At 39.1% G+C, this 16,544-nt stretch overlaps 1 protein-coding gene across 1 annotated transcript in view; it reads left to right on the top strand.

The window, feature by feature from the left end:
• The window catches only part of Ibtk (inhibitor of Bruton tyrosine kinase), a 59,590-nt gene extending 45,765 nt beyond the window's left edge, over positions 1-13,825 (top strand). The window contains exons 26-29 of the mRNA XM_070010815.1: positions 1,881-2,030; positions 10,418-10,486; positions 11,752-11,881; positions 12,576-13,825. Coding sequence (XP_069866916.1) covers positions 1,881-2,030; positions 10,418-10,486; positions 11,752-11,881; positions 12,576-12,707 — 481 coding nt within the window. The 3' untranslated portion in view covers positions 12,708-13,825. The remainder of the gene's footprint in view (positions 1-1,880; positions 2,031-10,417; positions 10,487-11,751; positions 11,882-12,575) is intronic.
• Positions 13,826-16,544: the final 2,719 nt, after the last annotated feature.

Consider the following 16,544-nt stretch of genomic DNA (forward strand, 5'->3'; position numbering starts at 1 on the left):
GCATTCACTCAAATGTGTATCCATCAGAAGTTGGGACAGGAGGCATGGTTTCTTGGGAGCCAGCCTAACAGGGAAGCCAAGTGAGTGTCTGGGTACCTTATTTCACACCCTGGAACCACTCCTCAGTGGAAAAAAAGGTACATGCATGTAGGCAAAATGAATAAGAATGTTCTTATCATTTGTAATAGCTAAAAACTAGAAACAACCTACATGTCTTTTGCCAGGAAATAAATATGACTGTTTTCTAAAATACTAGAACTTTATACAGTGATGTAAAAGAATACATTATGACTATAATAATAAAGCAGTGTATTTGAATCTCAGCAATATAATATTGAACAAAGAAACCAACCAGAAAAATAAAAATCATATTACATTATTCCATTAATGGAAAGTTTAAAGTATCTGTTGATTGGCACCAATGTATATTCATTATTCTCTGACCCTTGTGTTGGAGTGCCCTGTGCTGTGTGGACCACATGTGACTGTAGCTCTTGGCAGTATCTTTTGTCTTTTGGGGCCTGGTGGTGTGTTTGCTAGGCTTCCAGTGGATGCCAGGTTTTCTAAAGAGAAGACTTTTAAGTTTTCTTAAATGGTGTGAGCTAAAGTCCCACTCTCCCAAGATCCTTATGTCTCCCACCAAACGTGAGAAAGTTTTGGCTATTGTCTTCTAAAATACTTTTTTTTTTTAAGTCTGTGTCCTATTTTCTTTTTTTTTTTTTTTTTAATGTTTCTTATTGTGAAAATACTGTACACAGAGGGGTTACAATTACATGGGCAATTCTAAAATACTTTTGTCTGCCATTACTGCTCTTCTGTGTTTTCAATTACATGAGTAGCCTCTTCAGGTCCCACAGCTCAGCTCACCAGGCTGACCTAAGTTTTTCTTACTCATTTCTTAAGATTCAAAAATTTCTAAAAAAAAAATTCTATTGCTTTATTTATTTTTTATTTTTTGGTTCCGGTCATGGGACCTGAACTCTGGGCCTGAGCGCTGTCCCTCAGCTCTTCAGCCTCAAGGCTAGCGCTCTACCACTTGAGCCACAGCGCCACTTTCCGGCTTTTTTTTTCTTTTTGCTTATGTGGTGCTGAGGAATCGAACCCAGGACCTCAGGCATGCAAGGCAAGCGCTCTAACCACTGAGCCACCTTCCCAGCCCCTGCTTTATTTTGTTTATGGACTGTTGAGTCTCCTAAGTTTATGCAAGTAAATTTGCATTTTAAACGTATTACAAGTCTTGAAATAACATTTTGGATTTTTTTTTAGTTCCTTTTGCAGAGTTTGCCTGTTCTTAAGTCATTCTTGGTATAGGTTTTATTGTTATTCAAGGCATAGTTGAAATAGCTACTTGAATATCATTACTAATTTTGACATCTGGGTTTATAATCCAGTGTTGGTGTTCATTATTTCCTTTTTATTTTTCCTCCCTTCCTCTTTCCTGTCCTTCCTTTGTTCCTTCCTTCTTTTCTTCTTCCTTCTTCTTTTGTATTTCTCGTACTGGAGTTTGAACTTAGGGTATCATGGCTTTGTGCTGTCTGGACCTGCTTGCTTGACTAGTGGTGTACTACTTGTGCCACAGTTCTGGCTGGCTTTCTGCTACTTTAGAGATGGAGTCTCTCAAACTTTTCTGCCCCAACTGGCTTTGAACAATGATCTTATTGATTTCAGCCTCCAGAACAGCTAAAATTACATACATTAGCCTCTGGCCACCTACCTCATTGAAAACTACATGATAGTATTTTTGTATTGTAGTGTCCAAGATCAGGACTCAAACTCCATGGACCTGCCATTTTGTCTCATTGGTTAGCACTGTACCAACTGAGCCAAGCCTTCCACCCTCAAAATGGATTTTTAAACATGATCTTTCCTTTGTTTTACAGGGCATCTTCTGTACATTCAGTTTCATCCAAGTCATTCCGGGATTTCGTGCTAGAAGAAAAAAAGTCTGTTACTGGCCATAGTTCAGGAGACCATGTCAAAAAAGTTTGTTTTAAAGGAATTGAAAATTCTCAGTCTTCAAAAGTTGTAAGGTAACAAAGTAAATTTAAAGCTAACATATAATCTTCTCTGAAATCATTTAAAAATTTTTATGAAGCAGATTATGCATTCTTATACATTTAGAATTAAAATGAGCATCTTTCCTCCCTCTTTTTAAAAACAGTTACTGAGCTAGCCTTCTGCATGCATGTGAAATATAATTCAAAGCTTTGTCATATTGTCTATACCCTCAAAATCTTTATCATATTCAAATCATCATTTGCAGAATTTTGTTCCCCCTTTCCTCCCATTTTTTTTTGGGGGGGGTCAGTCCTAGGACTTTGAATTCTGGGCCTGGGTCCTATCTCTGGGCTCCTTTTGCTCAAGACTAGTGCTTTACCACTTTGAGCCACAGCACAACTTCTGGTTTTCTGGTGGTTAATTGAAGATAAAAGTCTCAGGACTTTACTGCCAAGGCTAGCTTTGAACCTTGATCCTCAGATCTCAGCCTCCTCAGTAGCTAGGATTACAGGTGTAAGCCACCAACACTCAGCTCCATGTCCCTCCTTAAATCACCAGTTTGCTTTTGTCAGTGCATAGCTTTTATATTTTAGCCTTTTATTTCAGTGGAACCCTACCATATGTACCTTTCATAAAAACTGTCTTCCTCTATTCAGTATAATTGTTTTCAGGATCATCCATGCTGTGAAGTATGCCAGTAGTTGATTCAATTTTATTGCTGCATTTATATGGATATGCCACAATATACATAGTCATAAATCTGAAAGTTTGAGTGTTTTCAGTTTTTTTTTTTTTTTTTTGTCGGTCGTGGGGTTTGAACTCTGGGCCTGGGCGCTGTCCCTCAGCTCTTCAGCTCAAGGCGAGCGCTCTACCACTTGAGCTACAGCGCCACTTACGGTTTTCTGGTGGTTTATTGGAGATAGGAGTCTCACGGTCTCTCCTGCCCGGGCTGGCTTTGAACCGCAATCCTCAGATCTCAGCCTCCTGAGAAGCTAGGATTACAGGCGTGAGCCACCAGCGCCCGGCTTGTTTTCAGTTTTTAACTTTAGCTAGTTTGATTTGGTTTTAAAGATCTGATGTATTTTTTTAAAGATATTTGATATTTTAAGTGCCTATAGGAATCATGAAAAAGTATTTTGTAAATATTAAGTATAATATTTTTAAAGCATTATTAAAAAATAGCTTCCCCCTTGTAAACATAACTCAAAATCAAACATGTTGAATCATTTTGAATACTAATACTAGAAGAAAAGAAACTTCTTCAAGCTGGTTGACTAAATGAAGATTTATTATTTCTACTGATCGGACATCTCCCCAAAATATTACTTTAGACAAAACAAAAATGCAACTAACCATGATAGTTATGACCAGATTAATGTTTTGTTTTATCTAATGCATCCTCCCCCCTCGACAGACTCAGATTAAAGGAAGAAGAGGGGGTTGGGACCCACGCAGTTTAGCTGAACCTGACCTGCCCCAGCACAGCTGAGCAAAAACTAAAGACTTCTGACAACTTTGTTGGGAGCTCCTGGCTGAGGGCAGATGTGTATACATACTTTTGCTTTTTATATTGTTTTGTTATTAGTACACTTAGAAGCAAATTTGTTGGGCTTTTTTGTTGTTGTTTTTGTTGTTGTTTGGCCGTTCATCAGGCCGGAACTCTGGGCCTGGGCGCTGTCCCTCAGCTCTTCAGCTCAAGGCTAGCACTCTACCACTTGAGCCACAGCACCACTTCCGGCTTCTTTGCTTATGTGGTGCTGAGGAATCGAACCCAGGGTTTCATGTATGCAAGGGAAGCACTCTACCACTGAGCCACCTTCCCAGCCCTGGGCTGTTTTTATATAACGGAAAATCAGAAGTTAGAATCTGAGGATGTGTCTTGCTCTATCTCTATACTTTAAAATATTTTTAGTAGGGGCTGGGAAGGTGGCTCAGTGGTAGAGCACTTGCCTTGCATGCTGAGGCCCTGGGTTCAATTCCTCAGCACTATATAAGCAGGGAAAAAAAAGCCGGGAGTGGCGCTGTGGCTCAAGTGGTAGAGTGCTAGCCTTGAGCTGAAGAGCTGAGGGACAGCACCCAGGCCCAGAGTTCAGGCCCCGTGACCGGACTCAAAAAAAAAAAAATTTTTTTTTAGTAGTAGACTGCTATTTTAAAATAAAAGTCCTAAATGGAACTCTTAAAACAGATATAAGCATTTTTAGACATTAATTCCAAGTTAAAATGTTAATGTTCCTGATTGTCTCAAAATTGTACACTGGGCCATTAGTACTGTAAAGCTTTGTAATCCTAAAGTTGGCAAACAAATGTTTATTGTCATCTTTGTATCAGAAATTATATCAAACAGTTAAGTAAACAAAATTAATATTGCTCGTACTGACAGTCCAAAGAAAGAAAAACCTAAACAGATCATTAAATTTATAGTTTATAAAACATTACAAAAAAGAAGTATATTAGAGTGATAATTGGTTTATTTTCACATCCATTTTAAATAGTTAAAAATGATGTTTTAAAACCAACTTCTCTTAAGTCTTTAAGAATGTTCTTCATTTAGACAGAGATGGTAGAAGAAGCTTTATTCCTAAATTTATATTTAAGTGGATTAACTTGCCACTAGAAGCTAACATGCTGGTAATCTGCACTGTACGAAAATATTGATTGAATATTTTTATTAGCTTTAAAAATGTATTTCAGAAGAACATGAAATGGCAGGGAGTACCAATAAATCCTCTGCTCTGACTCCAGTCCTCACTTTCCATATTACAGTAGGATTTTAAAACATACTTCACAACTTTCTGGTATAAGAAGAATATTCTACTAGTAGTATAAGGTATATGAGGGACATCTGTGTTGTTGAAAGGACATACTATCTTCCTTACTTTGCTCCTGTGAGATGACCAACCTGCCTCTATTTGTATGTCCTTGCTTTGCCTTTGAGAGTTTATCTCTTCTACCCAGTGTCATGTTAATACCATGCTGTTCATCTTTGGATGTTCAGGAACTCAGATGTCTAAAACCAAACATAATATTCCTCATAACTCTCATTAAACCAAAGTCAAAAACAAAATGTAAAACAATCCATTCTTCCTGATATTTCTCCCCTGGTAGATAGCAGTCGCAAGTCATTGTCACCTCTGTGTTCCTCACCAATGTGAGTTTATTGGCTGTTTTAGCTTTTTTTGGTGCTGGGGCTTGAACTCAAGGGCTAGGTGCTGTCCTGAGCTCTTTTGCTCAAGGCTAGCACTCTACTACTTGAGCCACAGCTCTGCTTCCTGACTTCAACCTTTCCTATTTTAAGGCTTTAGTTATGCATCATAACTTCCTTCCTCCTTTCCCTTCCTTTCTCTTTCTTTTTTTTGGTAGTGAAATGGTAGGGAAGTTTATTAGGAAACAGATAGACTGAAAGCAGGTCATCTCCAGGGGAAGAATAACTGCTCTTTTTACTATTTTCTCATTTTTATGTATATTTTATAAGGGAGTTTTATTGTGATATTTCCACGTATACATATAACATACTTGGATCAAATCCACCTCCCATAGTACTCCCTCTTCCTTATTTTCTCTCTACTTTTGTGAGCAATTTTTTTAACAGGCTTGAATCTATTTTCATCCCTGAATATGAAGTATTTTGATCATATTCACTCCCCTTTGCCCTCCCCGTTCATCTTCCTCACTTCTGTGGCTCCCCTCCCCAAACAATCTCTTGTTTTACACTTATGCTGTTTTTTTTTAAGGTCTAGATTCTGCATATGAGAGACAGCATGCAATGTTTGTGTTTCTTGGTGTCTTGATCTAGCTATATTTCACTTAGCACAATAATCCTGTTTCATACATTTTCCTGCAAACAATTGAATTCTTCTTACTAAGACGAAATAATCCATGTGTACGTATAGTGCACTTTACTTCCCCATCAGTTGATGGACATCTAGACTGTTTCCATGGTTATAGACTGTTGTGAATAGTGCCGCTACTCATATCAGATTGCCAGTGTCTCTATTGTGTACTGACTGAAATTTCTTCAGATATCTGCCCGGGGGGGTTGGGGGGTCTATTATGGTCATGTGGTAATTGTTTTTCGTTTTTGAGAAGCCTTCATAGAATTCTAAGTTCAACCTTTGAGAACTTGTTGAATCCTGCCACCACTAAGCTTTATCCTGCAATATGATCTCTCTGTTCTAGTCTGCTGGCCTCCTCGTTGTTTCCAAATATACTTTATTTCTTTCTCTTACCCTTTGACTAACTCTGACTCCTTCATGGTTTAGAGAAGTCTGGCTTCCTTCAGTGGCTCAGAAAACCATCATTCCTCTTATAGCGTTTATGTCTGTGCCAGAAATACTGGAATTTGAACTCAGGACCATGTACTCTTACTTGGCCTTTTCTCTTAGGGCTGATGCTCTACCATTTGAGCTCACCCCCAGTTTGATTTGTTTTTGCTGGTTCATTGGAGATAAAAAAATCTCCTGAATTTGCATGCGAGGGCTGGCTTCAAACTGATCCTAGTTCGCAGCATTTTGAGCCACTGGTACCTGGCTCTCTTTTATAGTTTAAGGTTTGCCCGTTGCTAATATTCTCTGGCACTTAACCACACATTCCCTGAGAGCAAGGAAAATGTCTTATCACCAGTGTTTGGTTCCTACCAGGGAGTGAGCACTCAGTAAAGGTTTGGTAGATGACCAAATGAAATAAATGCATGAAAACTGTAGCTTAGTTTCAAGTAACATTTGCTTCTAATATAGTTAGACTGCTTACCTCGGTTTATAAATTAAAAACTCTGAAAATTAAGTTCATTTTTTCATTTTTTTGTTTAAAATATTAAGTTAATATTTTTTAGTTATTTTTTCCTTGGATTAGTTAGTATTATGAAACAAAATATGAAGGATCTGTGGTTTCATAGTTGATCACTAGAGTGTGCTACAACATCAGTAGTCTGTGGAAACTGCCAGTGTACTGCTTTGGAGATTAAATTGAAAGAGTCCATGGATCGTGTATCAGTAGCTCATGGCTATGGGAGTTGCTGTTTGTAATAACTGTTTCCAATGTCTATATTTTGCACTAAAATGTATTATTATCTTTTAGTATTTGTACAAAGGAAATTACCATTTAACAAGGCCTTTTATGAATGCAGTATATATCTTGATCAATGTCTCCCCTTTTCAACATTCTCACCCCTCTCTCTTCTACTCACCCCTTCTCTCACTCTTTAATTTTTGTAGGAATTACATTGGATTCTTGTCTGCATTTTCCCCTTCTCTTCTTCATTCATCTGTCCCCTTTCCCCGTGACCCACCCCTCTCGTGTGCCCACTTCCTGATGTCTTATTTTGCTAAACTTTCTCTTTTTAATTTTATTGTATTGTAAGGGTTATGTACAGAGGAGTTACAGTTAGACAAATGAGGTAAAGAGTACATTTCTTGCCGAACATTGCTACTCCCTCCTTGTTTTAGCTATGTCTGTTGTGGCCATTCACACTAAAGGAAAACCAGCCTGCCTGCCAGTTTTTATTTCATCATAGAAAGTATATAAATTATAAGGTAGCTTTTATAACAAAGGAAATACAAAACTTTGTAGGCAAAGTAAGCTGTTTATTCACCAAATTATAGTATACCTAATAACACATTTTACTCACCTCTGTTGGGTATGTATGAAAATATAACACAAAAGCCCAACTTCTACTGATAAATCTCAGTTCACACATATGTAAATGACAGAATAAGAAGGAAGTTGCAGTACAGTATAACAATATGAAAAAGATCTCAAGGCTATGTATGAGCCATAATGAGACAGTGTGAATCAACTTTCTACGAGTGATTAGGTTCTTTAAGGAGGGGAAAGAAGGTGATATGGAGCCAGTCTTTAAAAAAAAAAAAAGGTAGCGCAAGCTGGTAATGGTAGCTGCTTGGGAGGTAGAGATCAACTGATTGGGGCTTGTGGTCCAAGGCCAGCTGGGGCATGGTAGGTAGTTGAGACCACTTCTCAGCCAGCTGCTGGACATGATTGCATGGGACTAGGACATCCAGCATCACAGGAAGCACAGGGAGAAGAATTGTAGCCCTTAACGCAAGACATTCCTCAAAAGTAACCAGCCTTGGGTACGTACACACACACACACACACACACACACACACACACACACACACACACACACACACACACACACACACACACACACACACACACACACACACACACACACACACACACACACACACACACACACACACACACACACGAGATCCTTATTTGGTTGATTAATTGGTTTAGTTTTAAGTACTTTCTTCCTACTATTACACACACACACACACACACACACACACACGAGATCCTTATTTGGTTGATTAATTGGTTTAGTTTTAAGTACTTTCTTCCTATTACACACACACACACACACACACACACACACACACACACACACACACACACACACACACACACACACACACACACACACACACACACACGAGATCCTTATTTGGTTGATTAATTGGTTTAGTTTTAAGTACTTTCTTCCCATTACTGAGACTTAAATTGAGGGCCTTGCACTCTTCGTTTTTTCTCTCAAGGCTGATGTTCTACTACTTGAGCCACACCTCTACTTCCAGATTTTTTTTATTTTGTCTGCCCAGACTAGCTTTGAACTTTGATTCTCACATCTCAGCCTCCTGAGTAAAAAAGATTACAATGTGAGCCACTGGCCACTGGATTTCTATTTTCATTTGAAAGCTTTTGAAAATTTTTAATAAGAAGTTAGTTGAAGTTGAACATTCTAGGTTAAGGGAATACATTGTATATTTGTAATAGTAGAAATAAGACATCTGTGTCATTATAGAAAACATTCTCTACTCTGAAAAAGCTGAATTTGAATTATTTCTCTGTTACCTATTAACTCAATTTGTAAGCCAAGCACATTTATATTAGATTCTTTTAACCTTAGTTTTCTAATTTGAATAATGAAAATAGTATATTTTCTTCAAGAGTATCACAAAGGATTGAAAGAGATAATGTACATGAATATACTTGGCCCTCACTAGACTTGCTTGTCCATATATCAAGATCTGACATTTGTTTTCAGCGGCTTTATAGTCTGGCCCTTATTGTTGGTATCTTCATTTCACTTTTAAATCTCTTCCTCACTCTCTTTTGGATTGAAACAGCTTGCCTTTACACAAGCCATCAGAATCTTTGACAGTTCCCCATGTCCTTGTGTAATCAGAGCTCTGCTTCAGAGCTCCTCTTCACTGTAGTGTCCTCTGGGAAGGCTCTTGATTGTGCAGCCTCTTACCTGTCTCTTTACTGTCTCTTGTGACCCCTGGCATTTTGTACATAAGTAGTCTCCAATGTTATTTTTTGCTTAAGCATAGAATATTTAAAATCTTCCCTATCTGAATTTTTGAAGGGTAGGAGTTGAGTTTTAATTAGCTTGATTTTTACCATCTACCACAGTACTGACACATGCCCGGAAAATATGCATAAACAAATCAGGAAGTCAATATTTTAAGTCTTTGCTCATTATTTGATTAGAAAATCTGTCGCTCTAAATTTTTGTCCTTTGTCCAAATAATTATAGTTCCTTTTTTTTTTTTTGGTCCAGTCGTGGAGCCTAAACTCTGGGCCTCTGGACCTCTGGGCCTCTGGGCCTGGGCGCTATCCCTCAGCTCTTCAGCTCAAGGCTAGCACTCTACCATTTGAGCCACAGCGCCACTTCTGGCTTTTTTCTTTTTGCTTATGCGGTGCTGAGGAATCAAACCCAGGGCCTCAGGCATGCAAGGCAAGTGCTCTACCCCTGAGCTACCTTCCCAGCCCCAGTTCCTTTTCTTAAAAAACAAAAATCATGTTTTCCATTTACTATAGCTCTTCCTGTCCCCCTCCAATATATATACCTTTATTATTGCCTTTCCAGTTCTGTCTTCTTCCTGAGTCCCTCTCAAATGACATGTTTTGGTTTTTTTTTTAAATAGCAGTAGAACTTAAGATTTTTCCTCATCTAGCTTAAGAACTTTAACAGATCATGTTTTGAATTCCTGTTACATCTGAACTCTAGTATGTTAGTCACTCAAAGTATGTTAGTCACCTACAAAATTTGACTAGTAAGTATCTGGTTTCAATGTATGTTGAGACTTAAGTGCTCATTTAAATTTTTTTTATTCCTGAAGTATTAATGTAAAACATTCTTTGGAAAGTTTCCTGTACTTTTTGATATGTATGTGATAACGTATTAAATCCCTTTTTGAATATTTGAAAAAAAGACTTGTTTATAACTAGCCACAGACTATTTTGTTTAGTTATAATTTAAGATAGGACTGATGGCATACATTAACTTGTCTCCTGAGCCAGGACCTTACATTTCCTCCCCTGTAGCTGTTAATTAGCAGTGGTAGTAATAATACTAGAGCTTTAATCTTCAAATTTGGTATTTGTTTTGCAGAAATTCGAATGTTGCCCCAGGACCAGAAGGCAGCCATATTTCAGATTTACCACTTCTAGAAAGTCCCAAGTAAGATTCATTTCATAGCATTGTGCCTCTTAAGCTTAGCATCAATATAGAGATATTAAGAAATCAGAAATACTATGATGACTTAAGTAGATTAGAAATACTATGATTTAAGTAGAATGTATTATTTGAGTATTCATCTTCAAAGTTTGGCTTTCCTTTTATTCCAAGTTATATTACTTCTGCTCCATCCCAGTTTGTTATTTTCTAAAATGTACTCTGTAAGACATGTAAATAAAGTAATAATTCTTTTATTTCCCACCTTATCATTCTTTAATCTCCACAGGGCCACTAGATCTCTTGTAGCGAGTAGTAGCCACCACTGCTATACTACTTGTCTCAACTTCTCTAGCCATAAAAGAAATGCAAATCAAAACAACACTGAGATTCCACCTCACCCCAGTTAGAATGGCTATAATCAGGAAATCTAATAACAACAGATGCTGGAGGGGATGTGGCCAAAAGGGAACCCTACTGCATTGTTGGTGAGAGTGTAAACTTGTTCAACCACTCTGGAAAGCAGTTATGGAGTTTCCTCAGAAGACTCCACATAGAGCTCCCCTGTGACCCAGCAATCCCACTTAGGCATTTACCCAAATGATCACACACAGGTCATACTAAAGCTACCAGACCAGCACAATTGTTTATTGCAGCATTATTCACCATAGCTAACATATGGAACCAACCCAGATGCCACTCAGTAGACGAATGGATCAAGAAAATGACACACACACACACACACACACACACACACACACACACACACACACACACACACACACACACACACACACACACACACACACACACACACACACACACACACACACACACACACACACACACACACACACACACACACACACACACACACAATGAAATTCTATGCCTCCATTGTCTCACTGCTTTTTGTAGCCCTAACTTATTCCCAGTCAGAGCAGCATTGCTAAAGAGTATTTCTGGGGGAATTTCACATTGCAAAAATGGGCACTGGGGTTTCATGCCTGTCATCCTAGCTACTCAGGAGGCCTGAGATCTAGGGTTCGTAATTTGAAGCGAGCCCAGGCAGGAAAGTCCATGAGATTCTTACCTCCAATTAACCACCAGAAAGCCAAAAGTGGAACTGTGGCTCAAAGTGGTAGAGTGCTAGCCTTGAGCAGAAAAGCTCAGGGATAGCACCCAGGCCCTGAGTTCAAGCCCCATGAACAGCAACAGAAAAAAAAGGCAACAAAGAGAAGTGAAAGAGCTGGCTGTGGTTGTTGTTGCAGTCCGTGGCTGTCCTCACTGACCCCGCCCTCCGCCGTGGCCCCCGTCACCTTCGCATCCATTGTAGAGGAGGAGCTGCAGCAGGAAGCCGCGCTCATCAGAAGCCGAGAAAAACCCTTAGCTCTGATCCAGGTAAGCAACATACCTAAGTGCAGTTCACTCTTTGGTCTTAAAAAATATTGGTTTTCTTTTGACAGTGCATTTATCTGCCAAATTAAATTTAAACTCTTAAGACTAGACTGACATATCCAAGAATTTAAGTATTAATTGACAGTATTCAGAATAATTAACTTTGAACTAACATGATGAAGTATATATTTTGGCTTTCTGAGGCTCTGGATTATTCTAATGTTAGCTGTAAATAGAGAATTTGGCAGTACCCAGTGCTTTATACTTGATTTCTATATGAGGAAGAATACTTTCTTAAATGTACCCAGTAGTACCAACTTTGATAAGTTAAGGAAAAGAGTTTTTCCTGAGGAATGTTCCATTTCCACAGTCTTAGCTGAAATGCTAGAGAGCTGGGTGTAGCCAATATGGAGTGCCTGTGTAAAGAGCCCAGGCGAGACCCGGAAAGCACACCGCAGCATGCAGTGCTGGAGTGGATGGACTCAGTTACTTTTGTTTTATTTTTCTCTCTGCTTAGATTCAAACTGGGGAGGTGGATGTCTGGTTATTCTAGCTCAGGTTAAGTTTGCCCTTGCCACTGGGATTCAATTCTGCTGCCTTGTATCCATGCAAACTCTTGAGTCCTCCAAAGAAACTGCAGAGCTAAGAACCTGCTCAGCATCCACTGAAGCATGTCTTCTTCCTCTCCTCTTTTCAGGTGGAAGAACGTGCGATACAAGAACTGATGGTCTTTTATGAGGCCTCTGGCAATCCTGACGAGTTTGTGGTTGTTGAGAGGGCGCCGCAGGGGCCGCTGGCAGTGCCCATGTGGAACAAACATGGGTGCTAGCTCCCTGCAGACTGGAGGTGTGTGTCCCACACGGTGACTGCTGCACCTCCACCGCGGAAGGAGTGCTTGCAGTCCACATAGACGGGCAGGATGAGAAAGGCTCTGATTGCTGTACTCTAGGTTTTTCTTTGTTTGCTTGCTTGTTTTTCCATGACTAAAAATAAATTTGTCAGAATTGTGATTTTAGTAACTTATGTGAAATGTGTTAAAGAAAAGCTAGATTAGAGATACATTGGATTGTTTCTTCTGACTAATCTTAAAAAGGAAAAGATGAGTGAAGTCTAAGATTGAAGAGTCATACATTAAAAATAACTTTTATTTGAACTAAATAATTTAGGAGGTTTAGTAATACACTTGTCACTCTGCTTTTTCAATTTGATGTTGATGAGCCTAAAGTAGAAACATCAGTCCTCACCTCTGACCAGTAATGGCCAGAGTTTGCCATGCTAGCTGTGTCCGTTCTTGTTGCTTTTTTTCAGTGAGGCTGTTAGTGTGTTAGGTCTGTTGAAAGCTCAGCTTGCTTAAGTGCCATATTTCACTTTGGACAAGACATTGTGTTGTAGTAGGTGATCGATTACAGTAGAAAGAAAATAAGAACTCAATTTCGGATAGTTTTATCAAAGAAAATAATTGCTTTTAAAATTTGGAGCCATTGTGGATTGCTTCTTAGGGTAGGGAGGGCATTACAAAAGCCTAATTGTGAAAGAATCAATTTGTCAAAGTGTTAAAATGTTCTAAAGCAAATATTTAATTATACATAGAAGATTCCAGTAGTTAGAAAGAAGATTGATTTACAGCTTTCTTTATAATTCTGTATAATCAGAAGTTTATGAGCCTTGATTATGTGAGTACCGCACATATAAACATTATTTTGTTTACAGTGTGCTGTCTGGTTTTTTTCTGAGTGTTTAAAGTTTTAAAAAATGAATGTTAAAACTGTCCTCTAGTATGTAGAAAAAGTGGGAAGGTTGATGTACTTCTGGAACATGGATCTAGGGGAACATAGAGGCAGTTCATTGCTAAAATCCAGTCGCCAGAACAATGCCTGAAACGAGCTCAACATTTCAGCAGGCATGTAAGCAAAAGTGCAATAAAAAGTCATCTTGATCCACTTCTCACTAATGTGTGTTTGCTATCTTGTACTGTATCACTAATATTTCCTTCTGGTATGCTATATTAATAGCCAATATATAGGTAAGTTGATACTAAAAACTGACAGTTTTCCAAAAAAAAGTTGTCTGTTCGTCGAGTAGATTCTAGAGACAGAATTGTGTGCTGTTTGATTGGTATTGCAGTGATGTGGTTGGTTTTGTTGGTGTGTGCATGTGGCGCCTTTTGTACATCTGGATGCTGTAAGTGGCTGTCTCTTTGCTGTCCTTCAGGATGCCCAGGCACCCTTGGGGTCTTTGTTGCATATGGGGGAGGAAGAAGAAGGACAGAGTGTGTCTGTGAGGCTTTAGTCTTTTACAAACCCTGGCCAAGGCAGTTCTGCTTTGTAGTCTGTTTGATATAGTGGGCTATTATCTAAAATTTCATCTGGAGAAAAGTAATGCTTTCAATAGGAAATGAATGATAAACCCAGCTATAAGCTTTATTACTTCATGAATGAGTCCACGAAGATACCAACTGATACATTATCACCAAAGCACAGTATCTTCCTAGCAGTATCATTCCTCATCTCTAATCCGGTGACCTTCCAAAAAAAACCAAATAGAATTGAAGCAAATGTAATAGAAGGCCATTCCAATGTCTGTGGGCTGGAGAGGTCTTAAAGATTGACCTCAGCAATTCTAACACTCAAGTCGGGAAATCCCACCATTCTGTGGAATGGCGTGAAGAGGTGTAGACTCTCAGACTACCAGTCAACTCCTTTATCTCTGGGGTCTGGTTGTCTCAGCCATTTTGGAGCTCTAGCAATATAACTTGGTGGGGAAGGAGACTGAGGTTTTACTTGCTTAGTGTTGGTGGTGTTAGTTCCTGTTCCCCACATTCATGGTGCTGCTGTGACTCATAACTCAGGTGACTGGCCTCACTCAATGCCCCCCTGCTTCTGGGAATGTTGTATCCCCTTCACTATTCCTCTGAAGAATGACAAAGATTTTTCCCTCATTCTACCTCTTCAGCTCCCTACACTCTGATCTGGTTTTCTTATATCCAGGCCACTCTTTTACACCCAACTCAAGAATCCTATTTGTTTTCTGCTGGGACTGTTAGCTGATTCACAGATGACTTTGCCTGATAGTTTACTTGGCAGAAGGATCACAAGTTCAAGGCCAGCCTGGACCACATGAAAAGGCCCTGTTTTTAAACATCTGACTTGTAGAAGAGATTGAAATTTGGTGGGGAAATGGCTGCCTAAGAACCCTGAGGCGGGAGCCACAGGGAGATGAGCACTTCGTTCTTGGCTTTAGAAGTCGAGAGCAGTCTTCGCATCCATATGGGGAGAGCGAGGGACCAAGAGCTCAGCAAGAGTCTAGAGATACTAGAGACGAAATGGTGGCAGCATGGGCATGAAGAGGGCACAGAGTACAGAGTAAACTTGGAAAGCAAAGAAGTACTACTTTTCTTAAAGTATATAGGAGAGGTTGCGAAGAGTCTCATACACTGGTGGTTCCCAAACTTAAGTCCCCAGATGAGCAACATCAGCCTCCCAGAGACCATGTGAGAGATATGTTCCTGGGCTTCCAGTAATTCTGCATCAGAAACTTGGGGGTGCAGCTAGGTAGTGTGTGAGCCCCCAGGTAGTTCAGATGCACAGAAAGGGGAAATGATCTTTTTCAGGAGCATTGTAGTCATTGGGTTGGGATCTGGGATAAAGTGGAAAACATTAGCTACACAAATTTTACAGCCTCAGATTTTATTGCCAAATGGGGAGAATTTTTCATTAATTGATCATGAAAGGATGTTTGTAAATTACGTGCTTTTATTTATTTATTTTTTGGGGTCCAGTTGTGGGGCTTGAACTCTGGGCCTGGGCGCTGTCCCTCAGCCTCTTCAGCTCAAAGCTAGCACTCCACCACTTGAGCCACAGCACCACTTCCAGCTTTTTTTTTTCTGCTTATGTGGTGCTGAGGAATCGAACCCAGGGCCTCATGCATGCAAGGCAAGCGCTCTACCATGGAGCCACCTTCCCAGCCCCTCTGTACTTTTAATTTTAAATCTCAAATACTTGGTAATGTTTAAAAAGACTTGAGATTTCCTTGAGCACCTTTAATTTAGTAAGTCTTAATTATCAATGAATTAGGTTAAAGCAATAAAAATAGAATTGCTCAGACTAAAGACAGGGATGACATTGTGGGATCAAACTCACCTCTCCATGTGTATGACAGCATTAATTGCTAGGACATCCCTAATGAGGTACTTTATTTTACAGTCTCTTTGCCCATCTTATACAACTGACTGCATAGGCATGTATTGTGTGCATGTGTGTGTACATATGTGTGTATGTTTTAGGTCCCATGCATGGGATAATTTTCTTTGAGTTTCATTTGTACAGAGAACAAGGAACTGGATACATTTTTTAAATTGTTGTTTTGGATATGACTTTATGACCCAGATATTTTTCAAAATGCTTCTAACGTCTTTTAACTGGAATTTCATTTTAGACTATTTGGAATGACTGAATGATAAAATTTGATAAATATGCTCCCTTAAAAATAGATGGCAGTTGAAATAGATGGCAAGTATTCATAACACCTTTTACAAACTAGGCTGGAAAAAATTTAAGGAAATTCCACTGCCTTTATTTGTACTTTGAAATGATGAAAGCAAGACTTGAAGGTGATAAGCTTAGAAAAAACACCATGGTAGAGACAGTGTTTGCAATGGAGTAAGATT

This window comes from Dipodomys merriami, unplaced genomic scaffold, assembly GCF_024711535.1.
Source record: "Dipodomys merriami isolate MVZ:Mamm:240054 unplaced genomic scaffold, mDipMer1.0.p SCAF_8, whole genome shotgun sequence".
Taxonomy (NCBI): Eukaryota; Metazoa; Chordata; class Mammalia; order Rodentia; family Heteromyidae; genus Dipodomys; species Dipodomys merriami.